Below are 25647 nucleotides of genomic sequence, written 5' to 3'. Positions count from 1 at the left end.
AACTGTGAATTTCAACAAAATGTAATACAGTTGGCCCTTCTTATACACGGATTTCTTATACACGGATTCAAGCATCCACGGTTTGAAAATGTTCAAAAAAGTATAAATTTCAAATATCAAACCTTGATTTTCCATTTTTTATAAGGGATATCATTTTGCTATGTCATTATATTTAATGGGACTTGAGCATCCATGGATTTTTGTTATCCACAGGGGATCTTGGAACCAAACCCCAGCATATAACAAGGGTCCACTGTAAAACATCCTTTAAGAACATTTTTGGGAACACAGGGTTATGAATGTGTTGAATAAGTATTGAGTAGTCATTAGATTGTTGGACTGGGCTGGGGCTTAGGAGATTCAAGTTACCAATAAGTCATGAAATTCATTGGCTCACCTCGGGCCCGTCACTGTCTCTTAGGCTGATGTACCTCACAGGGTTCTTATCAGGATAAAATGAGGAGAAGGTGAGCCATGTACACTGCTTTGAACTTATTGGAGAAAAGGGGGGGTATTAATGTAACCTGTAAAATGAATAATGCCTGATGACAGTCATAATGCCTTACTTGTGGCCTTCTCAGAGGCATTTTGTTGGCCATTCTGAGGAACAGGATGGACTGTATTGACAGCTTTTGGTCTAATCCAGCAGTATTGTTCTTATAATATTTGTATGTCATGTTAAGTTCTTCCATGGCATTTTAAGTGTGATGGGTAGCTATCAAGGATAAGAACTTCTCTGTTTTGTCATCCAGACTGGGCAACATGCATTTTCTTAGAAGTCACCAAGCAGTCTAAAATCCATATTCTATCAATGCATTCATTGGGCCAAAGGAAAAGACAGATGAGCCTATGCAATCTTTCAAGAGCTGCAGCATTTTTTTTGTCAGAGTCTGTAAGGGGTTTGACAGACTGCCCCTTTTAGTGCCAGATCGGGGCCGTGGCAACTACAAGGCACGGCCCCAGCCTGTCCTTTCTGCACTGCAAAAAGGAGCCACAAAAAGTGTCTCCTTTTTGCGATGTGGAAATGGCACAGTAGCTGCCAGTGCCATGGCTTTTTGGCACTCCTTTGGCGCTGTGTCATCGGGACGCTGCATCAGAAGAATGCCATGACACCGCCCACTGTGGGGATGGAGTTGGGCTGTGCATCGTGTGGACACCATGCCCCTACTCTGCCCCCAGGCCTGCCTTTATACAATAGCTGGTCTGTACATCCTGTAACACTCAAACTGGATTCATCAGGGCTTTAGGTTTCATCCTGAATACTTCCTAGGTTTGCTGGGGAAAGTAAAAACAGCAAAAAGAATAATCATTGTTTTAATATTTTGAAAATACAAACATCTGCTCTCCTCTGGTTTTTGTTTGTTGGATTGTTTCTTTTCAAGTAAAGACCTTTTCATTTGCCCAGGCTTTTAACATCTTTTAGACTATGAGTAGTTTAGCATCTAATTTCTAAGATGTTCTTGCAGCTGGTTTTCTTCTCTTACGTGAATTTTCATTATGTTTCATTGTTTTAATTTGTTTTTCAAACTGCTTCGGAAGCCAGCATTCTTTAAAAGGAGTTCAGAAATCCTTAAAATATAAATGCATTTGTCTAATCCCCCTGTATTTTTATTTGTTTGTTTAGAGTACAGTATTTATATCCCACACTTCTGTTACAAAGGCTCTCAGAGTGATTTACAGACTGTTAATTAGACAGTTCCCTTCCCTCAGGTTTACAGTCTAAAAAAGATATGACACAAAAGGATGTGTCCTGTCTGCACTGGCCAGGTTATTCTAGGAGAAGCCTTTAAGCAAAGTGATGTAAGCTCCTGGCTAATATTACATCTTGTGGTAAGAAAGGTATTTTGACACAGGAGGCAGAAAATCCCATAAGAAACGTATCCTACCCCTGACAGTAAAGATATAACAACAACAAAATAACTAATTAAATAATACAGTCAGCCTTCTGCATCCATGGATTCTACATCCATTTGTTCAATCATCCACAGGCTGTAAATATATATATTTTAAAAATTCCAGTTTTAAAATTTAAAAATAGTCTTGATTTTGCCATTTTATGTAAGGGTTACAATTATACTACTTGAACATCCATGGATTTTGGTATCCATGGAGGAGCCTGGAACCAAACCCCAGTGGATACCAAGGCCCCACTGTAATGTGCTGCCATTTATGACATCAGAATTTCAAAGTTTGGGGAAGTTACTAACTACCACCGATTATGGGATTTTTTGTGAGCGTAGTCCAGAAAGCACCCTACTACTGAGGCAGCCACCTCATTTTGCTTAATTCAGGGATGGGAAACTTGTGGTCTTTCAGAAGTTGTCAGATTCCCACATTTTTCACTGTGGATATAGTCTGGGTCACTATACCCTCTAAATGTTCCTATTTGGCAGGGACAATCTCAATTATCTGCTATCCCACCTTTTTGGCTGTGTTTAAAATGTTCTCATTTTCCTTTCCTCCTCTTATTTCCCCACTTGGACCTCAGTTTACTTTATTTGCTGCAAAATGGATTCAGACTGCAAAAGTAGTTTGTGCTCAACTTGTTGTGGGGGAGAAGAGAGGAGGGTGGAATGTTGCTCTTCATTGTAAACTCATGCAAAAGCAAACTGCTGCAGTTTCAATTAGCTTGTGTATCCTTCCCTTTTTTTATCTTGATCACACTCCGATGCGGCTTGACCACATGTATCCTGGTCTTCATATGTGAAATTTTGGAAGACATGTGCCACTGGGAGTTGTAGTGTAACAACAGCCCTGTCTGCGAGAGCCAAATAAGCTGGCTTCTCCCCATTCTTTCAGTGGAGAGACTCAGGACCCAGTTGATGTCTTGTCCATTCAATAATAAACCTGGGGTATAACATTGTTAACACAGATTTAAAAAATTCACTAGTCATCTTGGATCTTCCTGGAAGATCTGGAGCCCTCTGTTGTGATGCTGGATGGCTGTTTGCACAGCCCTCCTGCTGGGCTACCCAGCATGGATGCTCCACCACAGGTCACTTCACTCTGAGGTCAGAATGAGGTGTCCAGGCATGTGATTGAGGCTGGGCACCTTGTTCTGATCTCAGGAATGAGTGACTTGCTGCCATCATGGTTGCACCAGGCAGACAACTGCCCCACATCAGACTGGAGGGCTAAAGTAATGGGGAAAGCAAGGCAGCTCCAGGGCCAGGATACTCTGGGCTTCTCCTTTAGTAATCTGACCAATGCAGACAGGACCATCATCTGTAAGCCCTCACTTTGTCCACTGCTGGTGACAAGCTCGTCTTGGACTTGGTGATACCCAATTATCTGTGCTCTTTGTGATGATTTATTTTCTGTAGGCAATTTTAGGATCAAGCAAACTCTCCCTGCCTCCTCTAGTTTAGGACTGGTTCTCACTGGCCTTTATGCCGGGTTACCAATCGAATCCAAGGAATGGCATTCCTATTGGAAACCGAATTAACTCTAGAACAGTTCTAGAGTAACCCGCAATTGTTCCCACTTAAAATCGAATTGTAAAGCGGGTTTTTATTTGATCCGTGTTATCGTCATTTAACGCGGGTTAAAAAAATAGAAGGATCGAACCTATATTTTCCCCTTGATTTGGGACAGGAATCGGAGTATTTAAATAGGAACGATCAGCCTCTGAAATCGGGTTAACTGGATGGGAGGAGCGGAGCGCGATGGGCTGGCCTGGGGGTGTCACCCTCTTTGGTCTCTTTCTGCATCGCCAGCGCCATTTTCTTCCATTCGCATAGACTCCCCCCCCCCCCGGTGGACTGCAACCTCCCCTCTGTTTGAGGAGAACCGCTGGACACCATTTGTAACGGAAAAAGGCTGGATGCACAGTGATCTGGGGGGAAATAGAGCCTTTCCTTCTCTCTTTCCCAAACGGAATCTGGGGAGACATAGGAAACCCTGTGTGTGTGTGTGTGTGTGTGTGTGTGTGTATTCCACTTTATCTCTATCTCTGGAGACTTCTGCCCTCTCCTCTTTTGTATTGTGTCCTCCTTTCTATCCTGGACGTCTCTTGCTCTTGCTTTATTCGGCTTTCACTCTCTCCTCTCTCTTAGTTCTGCAGCCTCTTGCCTCTGGGATCGTTCTCTTTTCCCCTTTTCTGTCTTGTGTCTCTATCCCACTTAAACCCACTGCCTTCTCCTCCTTGATCCCATTTTCCAACCCTGGGCTTTGGATCCAGAGTCTCTACCCACTTAAACCCACTGCCTTCTCCTCCTTGATCCGATTTGGCAAACACACACACACACGCACACACACTATAGACAGACAGACAGGCACACATGATTTTATATATATATATATATATATATATGCGCGCGAATTTGCGGAACCGAGGCTCTTTCCAGAGGAACTATGGGATGGCTCCCAAAACAGCCCTGGGAGCAATCTTCCGCAAAGATTCTCTCCCCATGGGGCAGCCAAAGCAAATTTGCGGAACCGAGGCTCTTTCCAGAGGAACTATGGGATGGTTGTGTTTGTTGTGTTTGTGAGACATTTATCCTCCTCTGCCAGAGAGTGCTGGTGCCATAATAAACTACCATTCCCAGGATTCCCTAGCACTGAGTTATAGCAGTTAATATGGGGAGACACAGAAGAGGATGAATAAGCACCTCCTGATTGGCTCTTTTTAAAAAAAACCCGCAAAATTTATAACTAATTAAAAATGGCCAGGTAGTGGGAACGCAGGTACAGGCTACATCGGTGTATGTTACTCCGAATTAATGTGACGTCATGATGACGTTGCTTTGATTGACAGCCGAAAAAGGCGAGTGCGAACGAAATAACGCTAAAACTGGTTTATATATACACCGATTCATTCTTGAATAGGAACGAAAGCGGATCATTTACAGCGATTCAGTTGGTACACGAGAACGAAGAAAAAATGCGATTTGGAACACGGGATAACACCTGTGTTATTTTGAATCAGATTTAATGGAACCAATGTATTTTAAATTGTTGTAAATCGTAAGTGAGAACAACCCCGAAGGCAATATTGCTACTGGGCCCGTTCTGTAACAGCTAAACTAGAGGACTGGGGGGGGGGGGGGAAACCCTACTTTAATATATCTTCTTCTCAGTTACTCTATTTTAATCCCTCTCTTGAGCTAAATCCAGTAGAGGTGGTGTAGTCCAATGATCAATTTCAAGGTGTACTTGATAATTGTTGGTGTGTTTCTTAGCAAACAGCTGAAATGCATGTCATAGCTACAGTCTCCACTTTTAATTAAGCATCTCCTCTCAAAGCAGCAACTACACTGTCTGCTGAATGAAGGTGGAAGATGTAATTCTGATAGCAGCTCTGAGTGGCTGTTTTGCAATCAGAGGCTGCTGCTGCAGAAACAGTAATCAGTAAGACTTAAAAGGCAAGCAAAAGATGAGGAGAGGATGGTGCGTGCATGTTTTCCTCTCTTAAATTGATGTGCTCATTCAAAAACCTACTGCTTGAAGGGATGTAGTTAACTAGGCTGGACTTTGTGAATTTCATATAGGAGAAAAGATGGACTTTATGTAAGATTTATTTTTTAACTCTGGAGCTTCACTGATTAAATTCAAAATACATTCTGTAAACTTCAAGGAAATCTGTGCGTACTGTACCACTCTTATAAATCCACCACAGTGCAGATTTCCCTACAGAGATTTCTCCTAGGACCCAAGTTAGAGATTCATGACTGAGGGAAAATACTAATACCTGTTCTTTAAATGCCAGTTTCTTTCATGAATCTTCCTGACTTGTAATTTCCTTCTGACAGAAACCAGCTCTAATTATATTTAATGACATATGGGCATCTCTGTAGCTCTTGCCTCTGTTGTGTTTCTATCATCTGTCAAAATGTAGTTTGTAAGTTCCTTGTAGCACAGGCTTGTCATCTTACTTACTTGGTATGTTACCTGAAAGGCACTGTAAAAAAAAAATCAACACAATCTACATTTGTCGTTTTGGGTTATTGCTTCTCCTTGATGATGCATTTCATGCTGTAAAATTTAAGATACTTCAAGCAGGAAAACTCTGTCATAGCAGCACTCTTACATTTGAATAACTATGCAAAGTCATTTTCATTATATTTTATTTCATTTTGAAGTAGCTTAAATTCTTTCAGATACACAAAAGTGAAGTCAGGAAGTATTTTTGTTCCTTTCTCCTCTGACAAATTTGTTACATCTGTAAAAAGTTTCTATCCTCCTGTGTCTCCACCAAGGTCAGGGGAGATTTTGGTTGTTTTTGCTTAGAAGGCTTAATTTTCTTCCATGGCAACCTTTGTTTTGAAGTACTGCATTCTGGACTTTCTAACTTGAAACATTATGCTTTTGTTAAAAGGATCAAAAACAGCAGAAAATCTAATTGAACTTGAAAAGGAACTCCTGCAGTCTGGATTACTAATATGATGAGGCGTGATATGACTAGGCTATTTGGCATGGCCAATGATGGAGGCTTAAGCAAGCCGAAATCCAATAACATCTGGAGGGCTGCAGTTATCCACCTCAGGCATAAAGGTTTGGAAACTTCTCTTCCCATGTAAGATCAAACAACCACGAATACAGGTATAGCAAAGTGCTGGGAAGGAAGAAGGGAGCATAAAAACATATACCTAGGATGTGCAGGGTTGTTTTGTTTTTTCTCAACTTGAGGTGTAGGGTGGAAAAATTTCTACAATTTTTCAAAAAAGAAAACTTGCCATCCCTGGAAGTATATGATATTCACTTTAAATATTTTCAAATATTCCATTAAGAAATTTTCCACAAATAAGTTTATTCCACTGAATCAGAAAGGTTTATTGAGAGCACTGTAAAAATAATTGGGGAAGTCTACATTGCTGGTTTCTTCTGCCTGACGAGTACATCAGTGTAGGAATACATGTTTAATGCAAGAACCAAATGAAGAAGGTATATGTGCACCATCCCCTTCCAACTGTGAGTGGAGAGGGAGACATGGTCATGTCTGCTTTCTTCCATACCTGAGCAGTGCTCAGAGCACCCATTAGATGTAGACAAAGCCAAAATGCTCCCCTTCCCACAAACGCTTGAGTTGTGTTGACTTTGCCACTGTGTGTGTGTATGTGGGGGGGGGGGGGGATGTCCATACTCTGCTGAACACAGAAGCAAAAGAAGATGTGTCTCTTGAGCTGGACACAGGAGATTGTCAGGATGGGGCTTTGAATGGTTGACTGTTGAGTCTTTATCTTGCTATCAACAAATGCAAATGAGAAATCTCCCAGCAGACAATGAGCACTATCAAGCATACATTAATCCTCTTTTGCAGAGCCTCCCACCCTGAGGCCTGCCATTAGCAACAAAACAATATACATGCAAATCATTCCTGCTTTTCCAGGTCACACAATATATATATCCAAGTCCTTTCCAGGCAAACATTCTCTGAAGATGCCAGCCACAGATGCTGGCGAAATGTCAGGAAGAAACTCTTCTAGAACATGGCCACATAGCCTGAAAAAGCCACAAAAAACTATGGATGCTGGTCATGAAAGCCTTCGACTTCACAGTATGTAGCTTCTTTGAATACCTTAGCATCAGGAAGGAGTTTTACAGTTTTCTTGTACCATTCAAGTATAGAGCCTTGGGGTTTTGAAACATTTTTTGTTTTGTAAGATCAATTTTTATAAGCTACATGATTTCCCCCCTACTAGTATGAATCCAGTTCTTTAGTTACATGTTTAGCACACTGGTTTGAAAGAACATGGTGTGAAAAAAAGGCGCTAAAATATGTTGCAAGCATTGCAGAGTAGATGCCCTTGATTTCTTGTCTAGTCTGTTAAATGTTGACCAGAAAAACAGTACTCTTTCCAAAAATTTTTTCCAATAAATTAATCTAAATGATTGGAACTGAGTATCCTTAGAAACAAAGGGCTGTCATCCTTGTGTCATGTTTTCCCTCAAGAGCATATAATAAATGGTCACTATGCCCTGATATCATTACAGTATGCTCTTATTTGCCCTGATCCATTTCCTTGTCTGTTAGTGATATGAGGTGGATGAATATCAATTTTCATTTCTCATTTTCTCTGTTTTCTAGTATTAAATTCGTTGTCTTCCATTTCCACATCTCTGTGAAAAAGAATGACACAAAAATTGTTTATGTTTTTGTATGGAATTCTCATACATACATACATACATATATATATATATATATTTGTGTGCGTATCTGATATATGCATTTTTGCAAACAATATATCCTAATGTAATGCATCCTCTTTTTCCATCTAGCTATCTATGCATTTTGAATGCATTTTCCCCAGTGTATGCATTTTTAAAATGGGATAATTGCATTGCAAAAATCAGTAAATACTGAAATTTTTAATAACAGGGATATTTGGTAGATAGCATTTCTTTCACTTAATTGGGTTGGAAGTAACACTTAGGTCTTGATTAAAATATGAACCAACTGAATTTCTACCCAATTTCTTCCAGAGGAACAGGAGAAGAAACACTTATATAACAATATGAACTGTAGGTTATGGTGGAATTCAAAGATATAGCATTATTAGTCTGTAGGATCAGTATGTAGTGAGGTCTTGTAGCACCTTTAAAACTCACTGAAAGAAAGAAGTTGGCAGCATGAGCTTTCAAAGACAAATCTACTTCCTCAGATGCATTTGGCCCAAATGAATCTGAGGTAGCAGACTTTAGTCTACAAAAGCTCATACTGCCAACTTCTTTCTTTCAGTTAGTTTTAAAGGTGCTACAAGAGCTTTCTACATGGAGGTCATGGTGTCTTTCTTGTAGCATATAGTTCTCCTCTTGGCCCCCAATACATCGTGTTTTAGAAGATTGTAAAGATAATATGCAGGGTCCCACTGAGGCAAAGAACAAAATTATTTCTTCTCCTATTCCATGTATAAAAGCCAACTAGAGTTGATAGTTTAATTGTTTTTTAATACTGGTGATGGTGCTGCATCCTTCATTACACCTAATGGCAGCAGGTTATCTTAGCCTAGAGCATTGGTTCCCAACCTTTATTATGTCCCACACTCCTAGGAAATGTTTGATTAATGTTTGCACCCCCTACAAATGTAATATCACATTTGAAGATGAAGGAGACTCTCTAATTTTTCAACTCAAAATTGAACCACATACAATACTGCATGTGAACAAAGTGAACTTTAAAAAAAAAATAAGCTTTTAACTCAATATATGAAGCACAAGTCTAAATTGAGCAATTAGGTCTCAATTTATTAAGGAAAGAATTATTCTAATATGCAAGCCGCTCTTTGTTGCATTCCCTGAAATTTCATCTTGCACTCCCTGTGAGTGCAGGCATCCCAGGTTGGGAACCACTGGCCAAGAGGTCACAAGGCAAGGCCATATGACACACAGCCCTCCTTCAGCTTCCTGCTGCCATCTCCCAGCATCTGCCACCTGAGATGACTGTCTCACTTTGCCTAAAGGATAGCTGAAGACAGGGAGATCGGAAGATGACAATTAAAAAAACAAAATCCAGTAGCCTCTCAAATTTACATTCTGATCATTACAACTGTCTATTATCGTCTTGTGGAATTCAAACACTCTTTTCAGCAGCTCCTGTGAAAAAATATCCTGACACTTCTAAATGAACTTTTTCCAAGGTTGAAGATTTAGGTTTAGAACAAGAAGTAAGGAGTAAATGTCTCTGGAGTGTACTGTAACAGAAGGGCATTTATAACCATGTCTTGTAATCAATGAAAGAATGATAAAGCACTTTCTCTTTTATGATATTTTAATTAAGTCAGCTAACTAGGGTCACTAGCAGTGAACTGAGAGCTATTGTGAGGCCAATTAATGTTGCTGGCAAGCTAATATGTACTTATTTTTAGACCTTGGTGGATAAAACAGCTGGGAGTTTAAGAATTTAGGGCAAGTTGAAATATATCCCTATGTAGATTTTGATTGAGAAGCAGCGGGCGGTTAATTTTATCCTAGAAAAGCCAACCTGGTGTAGTGGACTGTGACTCTGAAGACCAGGGCTTGATTCCTAAGTTGGCCATATAAACCCACTGGGTAACGTAGAGCAAGTCACATTCTTTCAACCTCAGAGGATGGCAATGGTAAGCCCAGGGTGACCAGATGCCCTCATTTCCAGAACATGTTCTGTCCAGGAAGAATTCAAAAATGTTCTGCATTTTGAGCATGACTAAGAAGCCTATTGAGTAACACCATGTTTGTTGTTCCCCTTCAAGAAACTTGGCAGCTTACCTTTGCTGTTAATAGGGGGAAGAGGATGGATTGTTCTAAAGTTCCTTTTTACTAGGAGCAGCAAGAGATGAGACTTGCCCCCAGAGTTTCTCGGGGGGGGGGGGGGAGAACAAGCAAATGTGTTAGGCAGTGGGCTGCTTGAGGACACAATGCAAACACTGAAGAGGTTTTTCTCTGTATTTCAGCACAATGGATAAATGAAAGAAATAGTTGAAATGTAGACTAAGTCAAGGGTTTGTTGCTAGTAAAGTACAATTTTAAGCTTTTGTGTTGCTCAGAGTTCTATAAGTATATTGCAAGGAGGTTCCCTGGTGGGCCCCATTCTAAAAATCTTTACCTTCAGAGTCCAGTCCCAGTTACTATATGGCGCAAAGAGATGGGGCCAGGTCCATGTTGCAGCAACTAAAATTATTCAGATCAGATTCTTGAAATAACTGCTAGCTCTTCCTCTGGGAGTACCCTCTTCATTGCTAAGGCTGGAAGAGGATCTCCCTTCTATTAAGGCTAGAATCCCCAAAGCAGTTGGACGATTGTAATTTAACAAAACAATGCTTTACTGAGCAAATTGCTAAGGGTGGATGGGCCCACTTTTGGACATCATTGTTCCTTTCCTATTTTGAAAATGTCCAGACCTCGATTCATAACGATAAATACTCTGTCAGAGATAGGAGTTTTCATCGGATTCCTTTAAAAAATTGCTTGCCAGCCAACAGCAATAGTTCTCTCCATAGCACAGCCTTATAAAGAGGGAATAATATATCCAACAGTATTTCCAAGACTTAACTTTCTTAGCCTTGAGAAAAGCCTTTACTGTCCTCTGTTTTCAGACAATGCCTTCAGCTCATTTAAGGAGAAGGTATAAAGCTTACACACAGCATTTATGCATTTGTGGTTCTGGGGAGGTGAAATACATAGTGCATTATCTTTTACACTGCCCACTGTATAGGGACCGCAGGAACCATTTCCTGGGAGACCTTTTGAAAGCAAAGGCGGGTTGGATGCTACCTGATATTGCAATATGTTGGCAGACCATTCCAAATCTATTACATTTTAGGTGGCCACCTTTGCAGTCACAGCCCAAAAGATCTACTGCAAATGTCTAAAATCATCATCAGTGGACTGTAGAGGGGATCAGTTGTTGTAGACTCATTGTTGCCCTGGCATTTCCCCTGTAATTTTGATTGTTTAATTGTATTTTCCTAGTATTATGTCAGACACTTTTCCTTTAAGCATGTTGGTAACATGTTGTATTTTTACAATTTTCCTGCAGTGCTTTTGTAACATTTTGAAATGGACGTTGTACCATAGACAAATAAACTTGATATTGCAAGCCAACAAGGCATTTTAAAAAAGAAAAAATAATCAGAAAAATACAGTTGTGTACATAATAAAATACATTATACTGTATATAATATAATAGGAGCCCTGGTGGCGCAGTGGTTAAATGCCTGTACTGCAGCCATTCACTCAAAACCACAAGGTTGCGAGTTCAAGACCAGCAAAAGGGCCCAAGCTCGACTCAGGCTTGCATCCTTCTGAGGAGGGAGCTAAAATGAGTACCCAGACTGTTTGGGGGCAAATTAGCTTACTTGCTAATTAGCTTACTTGCTGTTCACCGCTATGATCTTTGGAATAGCAGTATATAAATAAAACAAATTATTATTATTATTATTATTATTATTATTATTATTTAGCTGTAAATAAAGCATATGAAATGAATTTATATTAGTGTTTTTAGCTTCTATTTTGTAATATCCTACATTTTCTCTGAATGTCCTAAATTTTATAGTGCCTTGTCCTCCTTTCTAGTTATGACATCTGTCACTCTGGGCAAGCCCCTTCTAAAGAAACTTGTCAAGAAACATTTTTGAAGGCACACAACAACAACAAAAGATGACTTGGTGTTCTGCTGAGGATTCTACTTCACATCTGTGGTGAAAATACTCAATTGCTCATGGAGGAAACTAATAATTAACAGAATGCTAGCATATGTTACGTTAGTCTTTCCCAATCTGATACCTTCTAGATGTTTTGGATTTCCATTTCCATCAGCCTTAGCCACAATGAATAATGGAATCAGAGATGTTTTAGAATCAAAGCAGGTATTGCTAGCAGCTACTACTTCTCTTTTCTCAGTAGAGTAAGCACTTGTTGTCTGATCTGTCCTGGGACCCTGACATGAGTGGTGGAAGGTTTTTACCCTTCTACCCCATCCCACACCAAAGTTTAGATAGAGCCTAACCACACATGCAATTTATATTGCAAAATCCATTGTTTTAATATCTGATATTGAGAATGTCTAAAAAGGATATTGACATATTGGAGCATGTCCAGAGGAGGGTGACCAAAATGGTGAAGGGTCTGGAAACCATGCCTTATGAGGAAAGACTTAGGGAGCTGGGTATGTTTAAACTGGAGAAGAAATGGTTAAGGGGTGATATGATAGCCCTGTTTAACTATTTGAAGGGGTGTTATATTGAGAATGGAGCAAGCTTGTTTTCTGCTGCTTCAGGGACAAGAACAGGGAATAATGGATGCAAGCTACAGGAAAAGAGATTCCACCTCAACATTAGGAGGAACCTCTTGACAGTAAGAGCTGTTCAACAGTGGAACACACTCCCTCAGAGTGTAGTGGATTCCCCTTCCTTGGAGATCTTTAAACAGAGGCTGGATGGCCATCTGTCGGGGGTGCTTTAATTGTGATTTCCTGCATGGCAGTGGGTTGGACTGGATGGCACTTGTGGTCTCTTCCAGTTCTGTGATTAGGAATAGCATGGCCCTCCACATAGTGTTGAACTGCATTTTCAGCATTTCTTGGTAGTTAAGATAGCTGGGAGTTGCAGTCTGACAGCATATGGAAGACTTGTACTTTGCCTATCCCTGTTTTAATAGATCAGTCTTTTTCAATGTGTATTTTAGACTTGAGAAGCTCAGTTCAGATAAGGACTACACAGGGGAACATCAAAGACCAAATGCAGACTGTTCTGTAATTCAGTCTGGATTGAGGTGCTTACTGTTATCTGAAATTATAAAGTAATACTGTATGTGTAAATAAATCTGAAACATCTAGAGTATGCTAAAGAAGGCCGAGTTAAACTGTTGTGATCAGAGATTGAAAAAGGTACTTTTGGACTACAGCTCCCAGAATCCCCATTCTCTAGCATTGCTGGCTAAGGGATTCTGGGAACTGTAGTCCAAAAAGGTAACTCTACAGAGTTCCAAACTAATATTTGTACTTTTTCCACTATTGTATTTCCACAGAGAAGGCATACAGGTGTCAGTTTACCTACTGTTTATTTGCTGGGAGCAAAGGACCTAAATATCATAATAGAGGGGAGGAGACATTACATCAGGCTACGTGACATGTTTGTATCCATCCTCATCCTGCTTTCCCCCCAAAATTAGGAATCAAAGCAGAATACTACCCTACTAGAGAGGCCCCTTCCCCACCACCTCTCCTTTCCCCTTTTGTGTCGTGTCTTTTTAGATTGTAAGCCTGAGGGCAGGGAACCGTCCAATTAAAAAGATTGTATGTACAGCGCTGTGTAAATTTACAGCGCTTTATAACTAAAGGTTAATAATAATAATAATAATAATAATAATAATAATAATAATAATAAATTCTTAGAACCTCTGCATCATTGCTCCCTCATTCTCTGCCTTTTCTGTGGAAGTATAGCAATGGGAGAAGCATAAGCATTTCCCAAAGATCCTGGTTTAGAGCACTTTAGCCATTCAGTTAGGCATTTTGCTTTCCATTTTGTATTTGCTTTGCAGTTAATACCTAGTATTTGTCAATATGTAAAATTAAATAATTTAATTAATTAACTCTTTAAAGCATCCTTTAAAAATAGAAATCTTCTGCAAAGAAAACATTGTCTGGCAATGAATAATAACTTCAAGACTGTTCTGCATCCTCTTGAAAGAACATCTTGAAAGCTTAGAGCAGAATGCCAAACATACAGAATCACCAGCTGCCTCCTCCTTATATATTATTAAAGGATCCAAATTTTGTTGTTCATTTTTACAGTACTAGAGAGTGGCAAAGCCTGCTAAAAATATCTTCTTGTAGCTGCTATGGAAAGTGGTTGTCATGGATTAATACATGAAACACGTGCAGTACGGTGGACTTCACCCTGCATTTTGATGTATAATTTAAAGATGCCTGTGCATATTACACTTTACTCCATGGTTGCACAACTGAGGAGCAACTGCTCTAGCAAAATGGCTGTGAGCATTTTCACAGAGCACATGTAACCCCCCCCCCAAAAAAAAAAAAAAAAAAAAAAAAGACTACACTACATGTGACTCAGATGCCCCTAGTGTCAATTCAGGGAGGGACAGAAATTATCTTTTAGAGTAAAACCAGTTTAACTCCAGATAAATGTTGTTTGTTGATGCATGCCTTCAAATAATTTCTGATTTATGGTGACCCTAAAGCAATCTATCATGGCTGGGGAATAATTTGTTCAGAGGGAGTTTTACCTTTACTTTCCTCTGAGGCTGATAAAGTGTGACTTACCAAGGTAACTCAGTGGGTTCCCATGGTTGATTGGGTGTTCAAACCCTGGTCTTCCAGTATTGGAGTCCAACCACTGTACCACACTGTAATTCTCATGTACATGATTTTTTTAAAAAATGAGAAATTTGTGCAATATTTTCTGACCATATAAGAATTCCAGTGTAGATGAACTGGTACTATAAGTGAAAGGAAATAGAAGAGTTAGCACTGCATTTAGGATTAGGCTAATGCACACTCTTTTTCTTGAATGTACTTTTCCCCCAGATGTGGGACTTGCCCCCATTTTCCCCCCTGGAATGGAACACGAGCAAATTACAAATATCAAAACAAATGGGGGGGGGGGGGGGAGAGACCATTCTTTTTGTCTGACCACCCTGGTGGGGATAAGGGAGAGAGCCTTCTTGGTGGCTGCTCCCAGACTTTAGAAGTCATTCCTTAGAGAGAGACCAAGATGGCTTTGCCTTTGCTTTCTTCTGCCAGCAAGTTAAAAGATTTTAATAGCATCAGACTTTTAGAAACTGATTGGAATGGGGTTTTAACGCTGTGTGGTACCACTTTTATAGCATGTATATAGTTTTTAAAATGAATTGTAATGTTTTTAACTTTAGAAATGGTTTAATTGATTTTAAATAACTTCTATATATATCTTTATATTGATGTTTTTGTATCATTTTTAATCAGTACTGTTGTTAGCTGCCTTGAGCCTCATTATTGGGAGAAAGGCAGGATATGAATGAATGGTGATGATCAAACCTTGGAGAGCTGTAGCAAAAGTTAATGCCCACGTTTTGGTTATCTGTCAGAGTGCATTTGCACAGCTAAAACTAGTGTGCCAGCTGCATCCATTCCTTGAGAAGTCAGATCTGGCTATGGTGATACAGTGCACCCTCCCCTTACGCGGGGATTTATTCCGGATCCCTCCGTGTAAGGGGAAATCAGCGTATGCTGAAGCCCCATAGGAAGTAATGGGGCTTGCTGCAGTGCCGCACAGCGACGCAGTGGCACACACCCCATTGGTTCTTCTGGGGCGCGTGATGGGCTCTTCCGGCACAGTTTTCAGCATACGCTGAAAGCCACGTATTGTGCGCCCGCTTAAAAAGCAAGCATACTGTATATGCTTTGATTACATCCCTTTTTGGACTCTGTGGGGCTACCTTTGGAAACTGTTCAGAAACTTCAGTGGGTGCAAAATGCTGCAGCCAGGCTGTTGATTGGGGCCAATTATAGGGAGGGTGTGAGCCCTATATTAAAATAACTTCATTCCAGCTTCATTTTCAGGCACACTTCAAAGTGCTGGTCATGACAGATAAAGCTTAGGTCCAGACTATTTGAAAGACCATGGCACTATAGAGACCGGCCTATAGTGCGCCCTCGTCACGTGCTAGGGGTTGGCTGAGGGCGCACTGCCCATACGTGCCTTACTGCTAGCACATAATGAGGGCATCAAAATGGCGGCACCCTGTACACACGGGCTCTGCCATTTTGATGCAATGGACACTTAGCGTCCACACATCCTGGCGTCATTGTGACGCGAGTGCGCCATTGGTGCACTGTGGCATCACAATCGCGTTGCAAGAAGAACCCGCTTTTTGCAGGTTCTTTTTGCTACGCAAGGGAGCCGTGCGGTTTGTCTGCTGTGGCTCCCTTGCACAGCAAAACAAGGCGCCGGCAGACTGCCCTTTTTGGGCAGTCTGTATGCCGCCCATATCTCTTTATATAAACCAGTGCGAACCTTAAGATCTGCAAAGGAGGGCTTTCTCTCAGTCCAACCACTTTCACAGGCGTAGTTAATGAAGACTTGAGAGACAACCTTCTTTGTGGCTGTTCCCAGATGGACGAATGCCCTTTCACGGGAAGTTTAGTTTGCCCTCTCCCTGCTCTCATTCTGCTAGCAGATGAAGATGTTTTTATTTAGGAAGGCTTTTGAATTGTGAATTTGATGGAACTGTAGTATGTGTGTAAATGATGTGCTTTTTTCTAATTCTTCTATTTTATTTCAGTTTAAATTGAAACCATGTTTTAAATATGCTTAAGCGTTTTTAACTATTTTCATGCATGTTTTTGATATTTAATTCTTTTTTTAAAGTTTCCTGCATAGTGTTTTAGCTGTACCTTTCAAATTGTTGTATGCTGCCTTGAATCCCATTTGGGGAAAAGGTGAGATATAAAATAAATAAATAAAGACCTTGTGGTATGTGGACAAGAAATCAGACTTGGAGCAGGTCAGCTCTGTGCATCGATGCTTGCTAGCCTCTGTATTTTTTTAAAAGCAAACTTCTGCTATGAAGCAGCATCTGCTCTTTGGCTCAGATATAGATTTGAATCAGAGGTAGAGAGACTGTTTTGTCCCAGATGCACATTGGGAGCCATATCTCAAAGTGTATGGACACACTGCTAAGACTATACAAAGAGCTCTGCTGGACTGAATCAAAATCCTATCTAGTCCAGCCTTGTGTTCACAGAGTGGCTAGTCAGTTGCCAGTGGAAGCCCATAAGCAGGACATGAATGCAGCTGCAGTTGCCTCACTTTTATGTTGTTCAGCAACTGATATAAAGAGGCACCCGACTTCTGATATAGGCGGTGACATGTAGCCACCTTGACTAGTAGCCATTGATGGTGCTAGCATCCAGGAGTCTAGCTAATCCTCTTTCAAAGCATCCACTTTGCAGACGTCACTACATCCGTGTCATCACATTCCAGTTTAACTAGGCACTGAGTGAGGAAGTACTGTATCTGTTTTCATATGAATTCCACTCCACTCAGTTTCACAGTGAGTGAACCTGTTTCCCCCCCCCCCCCCAATCATGCATTATTTTATACTATTTATATAGTCTCCTTATATTTTCCTTTTCTCTAAGCTACATAGTCCCAAAAGTTTTGGCTTATTCTTATAGGGGAATTGCTCCAGTCTCTTGATAAATTTGGTTGCCCTTTTTTGCCCCATGAACACACCTCCTACTAATGTGTGCATTCTCCCATGCACACAATCTTTACCTGTATTTCTTGCATACACACAACATGCATACACAGGAAGGCTGCTCGTTTCTCAGGGAAAGTGAATGGTGGTTGAAGACCTCTCAGCTGAAGCTTCAAAGAATCCCAAAGGAAATTAGGATAGATGTGCAGGTTTATTGGTTTACGTTCAATGGAATGTTGTACACATATTCTTGCAACAGGGTTTCTTATTTAGAAGTAGAATAAACCAGAGGAGTCTGCTGGAAACTCAGCCAGGGGAAAATAGCCCATAAACAATTAGGAGCACTGATCTGCCTCCGGTTACGGCTATGGGCAAGTGGGCTCTGTGTTTGTGTGTGAGTGTGTGTGAGTGTTGCTTTTATCACAAATTGAGACAATAACCTGGAAATTATATTTAAGCTGTAAATCAAATTGTGGCTGAGAGATGTGTGGATGAGAAAACTCCTTAAACTTGCATGTTTAGTCTTTTTTGTTTTAACAAGGTATAGACTTCCACTGACAGCATAATCCCTTCTTAACCACTTGAAGTGCTGGGAATTGCTGACATCTGGATACATCTGGAATCTATTGGTTTGGAAGGGGATTCACAATGTTATCTAATCCTTCTTCCCATGCACAAAGGAAGGATCTGGCACATGAAATCACCCCTGTGACATTCGCCCATTTAATAGAAAATGTAGTACATTAAAAGTAAAAAATAGGTGCCAAGGGACCATGAGTGGAAGTCTGGGAGACTCCAAGGTGAACCAGTGGCAAATTTTCTTGTAGGACAAACTGCAGTTACTGACATGGGTTGGATTCAGACTAAGTTATTTCCACTTACTGACACTTACATCCTGGTGATATCAATTGAAACTAACTCATTCTGGATCACACCCCATATTTGGTTATACTGGTAGAAAAAATATTGCAAATTGATTGTGTGTTTTGGTTCCTTGTGCTTTACTCTTATGTGTGATGATCTGTCTTTCTCACTGTTGAAATTTCAGCTTGTCTCAGCAAGCACTAATTGGGTTTTTGGGTGTGTGTGTGTGTGTGCTTGCTCTGTCAGGTGAAATATTGTACAAATAAATATTTATAAATAAATTTGTTGTTGTTAATTGCTGTAAAGTCAACTTTGGCTCATAGTGAGCCAAAGGTTTACTCACTGAAACTGAGTGGAATGGAGATAGATTCATATAAAAGCAGGTACATCTTCACACAGTGCCTAGTTAAACTGGAATACAATGACACAGAAGTAGTGACGGCTGCAAACTGGATGTCTATGACCCTATATAAAAAACTATTTCTTTTACCCATTTCAAGGGTGACTCAGAGCCGCTTCGCTTTTGAATTTCTGGGCTTGGAGAATTCCCAAGACTTGTGAACACCATAGTGGTAGTGCATCATTAGGTGTTTTTCTTTCCTTCTTTTTGAAACATTACACCATGGCAGCCTTCCATTTTAAGCAGCTGCTCTCCCAATCTTACACAGATGTGCACCTTCTACAATGGGTACTTGGATAAAGACATGCCAGTGATGTAGACAAAAACAGTTTATTTAGTGGGAAACGTGAGGCTGGAAATTTGGGAAAATCTACACATCCATAGAGGAACGGGAGCAGTTTGCAGAGCAGTGAGTGGCTGGTAGATTCTGGGAACTGTAGTCCAAAAAAGTTAATTTTGTGCTCTTGGAAGACCAGTGGTGTGTTTTGCATTGATGCATTCTTCTGTCCACAAGCATACACTTCTTTTCTTCCATACTTCTCTGGGATTTTCCAGAAAAACACTTAAGACAGCGGTTCTGAATTTTTGATCCTCCAGATAGTTTGGACTTAGCTTCTAGAATCATTAGCCAGCCTGTTTGAGACTTCTGGGATCTGAAGTCAAAAACAACTGGAGGAACAAAGTTTGAGAACTACTGTTCTATAAGGGTTTGCAGAAGCTCAGGAAAATTAGGTCAGTGTGGAAAATGCAGGAGAGAAATTCAGAGAACTTCTTTTGTTGTTGTTATGTGCCTTCAAGTCGCTTTCGACTTATGACAACCCTAAGGTGAAGAAAGCACAGAGTATTCTTGGCAAGATTTGTTGAGAGAGGGTTTGCCAGGCCTCTTGGTTCAACTTCCTTTTTTTCAGGTTACTGTGAAATGAGGGTTCAGGTGACCTTAATACCATTAGTGTGGATCAGGTTTTAAAATATTTATTTCACAATGTTGGTATGTCTTACACTTTTTTCCTCCCATTCTAAAATCAATTTTCCAAATGGGTGCTCCTGTCTTCTGTGTAATCCAATTGTACTTGCTTTCATGGTCATTCTCAAGTTCTAAATTCTAAATTGCTACCGCTTTAGAAAGCCATTTTACTGGGGGGGAGCATTGTTCACATCTGCAGGTCACACATGTTTGATCTCTGAATATACAAAATCTAGATCTAAATAAAACATGGTGGGAACTAATTTTAGTTTGAACAGCCGTCAGCTTCTCTCTCTGATTTGCTAAAGTGTTAGTGCCGATGAGACATAATGATGGGGAAAAGACAAGGTTGGATCCAGATAGTCAGAGCAGGACCATGCTGTGGGACTTAATAATAATAATAATAATAGTAGGATTTATTTATATGCCGCCCAATCACAGGGAATCCAGGCGGCTTACAACAGAGGGGATAATAGACGGTTCTCTGCCCTCAGGCTTACAATCTAAAAAGACACGACACAAAAGGAGAAGGGAATGGTGGGGGGGGGGGGGGGGAGAATCAGATCCAGCATTCTTCTCTCCCTCTTAGTTATGACAAATTACTCATTACTAATTTGAGCCAGTATGTAGAAAGATCTTGTAGCACCTTTGAGATTAACTGAAAGAAAGGGTCTGAACAGAGAAGCCAAAATAAAGCTGCTTTGGGTCATTTTGGTGATATACTGTTTAAATGACACACACATCTTAAAAGGCCAGAAGCTGCACCAAAGCTGCACTCTAGTCCTTAGGACTGGAGTGTGGCTTTGGTGTGGCTTCCAGCCTCTTGAGACACATGCAGCTTTTAAACAGCATACCTCCTCAGATGCATATTGGCGCAATACAGACTGCCCTTTACGCAGAGGATTCTGGCCAGGGCAACCTCACTAGCAGCCCTGTGGCCCCAGTCCAACATTTTTCCAGGCCAAAGAGAAGCAGCAAAATGCCGCTTCACTTTGGCCTGGAAAAGGGGTGCTCTTGCACCTTAGAGGCCAACAGCACCCCAACACTAAGGAGGAAAAGGTGGTGGCTGCCGTGGCCCCTTTCTCCTCTGCATCGTTGGTGCGGCCTTCATGCCAACAATGCGAGGGCCCAAAAGGAGCTCTGTTTCGGAGCTCCTTTCCACGCCTCCGCCAGGCCGCCATAAGCGGTCTGGGGAAGCCTGGACACGTCACACGTGCGCCATGCTGTTTGGACACAGCGCATGTGTGACGTCATCGTTACACGTGCTGTGTAGATGGCATCACATAACAATGGCACCCCCCACACATACTAGGGTTAGGGAGCATGCATTTGGTGCACACTCCCTAACCCTAGTTTCGCCAGGAGCACGCCACTTTATGGCGGAGTGTACCGGCCCATAGTGAGTAATTTGAGCCAGTGGGTCTGATTCTCATTGGTTTTCCATTAAAATCTTTGGGACTTGACTTGTTTTATTCAAAATCTGCACATGTGGATGGTTTTAACATTATTTTAAACTGTTCCATCTGTGTTAAAACTGTCTTGTTTAACTTGATAAACGGTTTAATGTTTATAGTGTGTTAAACTGTGCATTAATTGCTTCAAATTGACTGTATCAATTTTATTCTCCTTTTTGTATCTGAGATCCCAGAATACAGGGCAGGATAGCAATATTCTAATTAATAAATATATAACGTAAATGGGATCCAAACTTTTTTTTTTGTGGTCTTCTCTACGGGACAGACAACTGCCCAGTCACTGTTTCTGAAACAAGTGGCTAAAAGGGAAAAACTCAGTGGTGATTGGCAAAAGTTTTCTTCAAGAGAATGGTCAATAGAAGTGCATGATCCTAATGGTCTTCCCATCAGATGGATAGTACTGAAAGCCTCATCATCTCCAAACTAACTGCTCTTGGAGAACAGTGCTGTGTGTATCAGTCAGGCTGTCCTGTCCTCCTTGAACAAGTCTGCTGCAGTGGACATCACTGCAACATCAGTGTTAAAGTGAAATTCAGCTACCCTTCTAATCTAACTCTTTACATATCACAGGAAGAGTACAACTTTGTCCTTTGCTTCAAGCAACAAAATGTCCCAGGCCACAGCTGTAGTTGCACAACTGTCATTTGCCCCATTCCCAAAGGTATCCTTAGCCCAAGGCCAAGAAATACCTTTTGTATAAACTGGCAAATCTGTTTGGGTTCTGTATCAATAGTTCCTAGTATTTGTGCAAATTAAATTCATATGGATGCCATCACTTCTGTGGAAATCATGGCAATCACATATACATTACTTCCTTCACATGTTGGTTCTGATATTTGTTTGCTTGCCATATGGGAAGTATTCAGTGATACATAGGATTGATTTACATGTGCATATGTTGTTGTTGTGCACCTCCAAGTCATTTTTGACTTATGCCGAACCTAAGACCGCAGTTTTGTTGGTACATTTCTTAGGAAGGGGGAGTTGCCATTGTCATCTTTTGAGGCTGAGAGAATGTGACTTGCCCATGGTCATCCAGTGTGTTTAACACTTGAGCGGGGAATCAAACCCTGATCTCCAGAGTTATAGTCAACACTCAAACCTCAAAACACTGACTACAGACCCCCAAGTCAGACTGAGGAATTGGATGATATCTTTCTAGAACAGATGACCACACAGTCAGAAAGGAGAGATGTAGTAGTGATGGGTGACTTCAACTATCCTGATATTTGCTGGAAGTCAAACTCAGCAAAATCCTCAAGGTCTAGCAAATTCCTCACTTGCCTGGAAGACAATTTCATGGTCCAAAAGGTGGAAGAGGCAACAAGGGGGTCAGCTATTTTAGATCTGATCCTAACCAACAAGGATGACTTCGTTAATGGGGTGCAAGTGGTGGGATCCTTAGGTGGAAGTGACCATGTTCTCCTGGAGTTTGTAATACAGTGGAAAGGAGAAGCCAGGCAAAGTCAAACACACATTCTAGATTTTAGGAGAGCGGATTTCAGTAAACTTAGAGAAGTATTGAGGGCGATTCCATGGCCAGAAATACTAAAAGATAACGGAGTTCAGGACGGATGGGAGTTTCTCAAAAGGGAGATACTGAAGGCACAATTTCAAACAGTTACAGTGAAAAAGAAAAATGGGAGGTGTCTCAAGAAACCAGGATGGATGACTAAGGAACTTTCAACCGAGCTAAGTTTGAAACGGAAGATGTATAAGAAATGGAAAAAGGGGGAAATCACAAAAAAGGAATTCAAAGAAATAGCAGGCATGTGTAGGGGTAAAGTCAGAAAAGCTAAAGCGCAGAATGAACTCAGACTTGCTAGAGAGGTTAAAGACAACAAAAAGGGCTTTTTTGGATATGTCCGCAGCAAAAGTAAGAAAAAGGAAATGGTAGGGCCGCTGCGTCGAGAGGATGGCAAAATGTTAACAGGGGACAGAGAAAAGGCAGAATTACTCAACACCTTCTTTGCCTCAGTCTTCTCAGAAAAGGAAAAGGGTGCTCAACCTGAGGATAATGGAGCAGAGGACTGAATAGGGGAATTTCAGCACAGAATAAGTAAAGAGATAGTAGAGGAACACCTTGTTAATCTAAATGAATTTAAGTCTCCGGGACCAGATGAACTCCATCCAAGGGTATTAAAAGAACTGGCAAATGTAATATCGGAGCCATTGGCAATAATCTTTGAAAACTCCTGGAGAACAGGAGAAGTCCCAGCAGACTGGCGGAGGGCAAACGTTGTCCCCATCTTCAAAAAGGGGAAAAAAGAGGATCCCAACAATTATCGTCCAGTTAGCCTGACATCAATATCAGGAAAGATTCTGGAGCAGATAATTAAACAAAGGGTCTGTGAACATCTAGAAAGCAATTCCATAATCACAAAAAGTCAACATGGTTTTCAGAGAAACAAGTCATGCCAGACAAATCTAATCTCTTTCTTTGATAAAATTACCAGCTTGGTAGATGAAGGGAATGCTGTGGATATAGTATATCTTGATTTCAGTAAGGCCTTTGACAAGTTTTCCCATGACATTCTTGCAAAGAAGCTTGTAAAATGTGGACTAGACAAAGTAACTGTTACATGGATTTGTAACTGGTTGACCGGCCGAACCCAAAGGGTGCTCAACAATGGCTCCTTTTCATCCTGGAGAGAAGTGACCAGTGGGGTCCCACAGGGCTCTGTCCTGGGCCCAGTGCTATTCAACATCTTTATCAATGACCTGGATGACAGAATTGGGAGCATACTTATCAAATCTGCAGTTGACACCAAATTAGGAGGAACAGCTAATACCCCAGAGGACAGGATCAAGATCCAAAATGACCTGAATAGACTAGAAAGCTGGACCAAAGCTAACAAAATGAAATTCAACACAGAGAAATGTAAGGTACTGCACTTAGGGCGGAAAAATAAAATGCACAGATATAGGATGGGGGACACCTGGCTGAATGAAACTACGTGTGAAAGGGATCTAGGAGTCCAAGTAGACCACAAGTTGAACATGAGTGAACAGTGTGATGCGGCAGCTAAAAAGGCCAATGCAATTTTAGGCTGCATCAATAAAAGTATAGTGTCTAGATCAAGAGAAGTAATAGTGCCACTGTATTCTGCTTTGGTCAGGCCCCACCTGGAATATTGTGTCCAGTTCTGGGCACCACAATTCAAAAAGGATATTGAGAAACTGGAGCGTGTCCAAAGGAGGGCGACAAAAATGGTGAAGGGTCTGGAAACCATGCCCTATGAGGAACGCCTTAGGGAGCTGGGGATGTTTAGCCTGGAGAAAAGAAGGTTAAGAGGTGATATGATAGCCCTGTTTAAATATTTGAAAGGATGTCATGTTGAAGAGGGAGCAAGCTTGTTTTCTGCTGCTCCAGAGAACAGGACCCGGAACAATGGATGCAAGCTACAGGAAAAGAGATTCCACCTGAACATTAGGAGGAACTTCCTGACAGTAAGGGCTGTTCGACAGTGGAATACACTTCCTCGGAGGGTGATAGAGTCTCCTTCCTTGGAGGTCTTTAAACAGAGGCTGGATGGCCATCTGTCAGGGATGCTTTTATTTGGATTTCCTGCTTGGCAGGGGGTTGGACTGGATGGCCTTACTGGTCTCTTCCAACTCTACGATTCTATGATTCTATGAAACCTCTGTGCCACACTGGCTGGCTTATAGACCTCTGAGGAATACTGATGGGAGCCAGAGTCAAATTGGAATGGTTGTTGTTAATTGTCATTAAGTCGATTGACTTTTGGTGAATGTAAATTCAAAGGCTTTCATGGCCGGCATCCGTAGTTTTTTGTGTTTTTTTCGGGCTATGTGGCCATGTTCCAGAAAAGTTTCTTCCTGACGTTTCACCAGCATCTGTGGCTGGCATCATCAGAGAATGTTTGCCTGGAAAGGACTTGGGTATATATAATGTGTGACCTGGAAAGGCAGGAGTGAATTTGCATGTATATTGTTTTTGTTGCTAATGGCAGGCCTCAGGGTGGAGGGTCTGCAAAAGAGAATTGATAAGCACTTGATAGTGCTTATTGTCTGCTGGGAGATTTCTAATTTGCATTTGTTGAGTCTTTGTCTTGCTATCTTTCAGGACTGGTAGCCAAACCTAAGGGTTTCCTCTTTTCTGTTGAAATTGTCCAGGTGTTTCTGGATTTCAATGGCTTCCCTGGGCATCCTGACATGGTAGTGGTTGGCATGGTCCAGAACTTCATTGTTTTCAAACAGTATTTTATGCCCAGGATGGTTTGTGGCATGTTCTGCTACTGCTGATTTTTCTGGCTGGCCCCAGACTTGTGGTGACTCTATGAAAGATCTCTAAGACATCC

General features: G+C 41.1%; 1 protein-coding gene across 2 annotated transcripts in view; it reads left to right on the top strand.

The window, feature by feature from the left end:
- Positions 1 to 25647, top strand: part of CLMN (calmin) — a 115306-nt gene that overhangs the window by 17259 nt on the left and 72400 nt on the right. The window contains exon 1 of one of the 2 annotated variants that reach the window (XM_089522472.1): positions 6320 to 6492. The exons of the other annotated variant lie outside the window; for it this stretch is intronic. Within the exon in view, the coding sequence (XP_089378598.1) occupies positions 6381 to 6492 (112 nt within the window). The 5' untranslated portion in view covers positions 6320 to 6380. Of the gene's footprint in view, positions 1 to 6319; positions 6493 to 25647 lie in introns of those variants that run through there. 2 annotated transcript variants of the gene reach the window in all.

This window comes from Sceloporus occidentalis, unplaced genomic scaffold (assembly GCF_023333645.1).
Source record: "Sceloporus occidentalis isolate IW3139 unplaced genomic scaffold, rSceOcc1.0.p SCAF_4, whole genome shotgun sequence".
NCBI lineage: Eukaryota > Metazoa > Chordata > Lepidosauria > Squamata > Phrynosomatidae > Sceloporus > Sceloporus occidentalis.
This window is presented reverse-complemented; position numbering and strand designations above follow the sequence as displayed.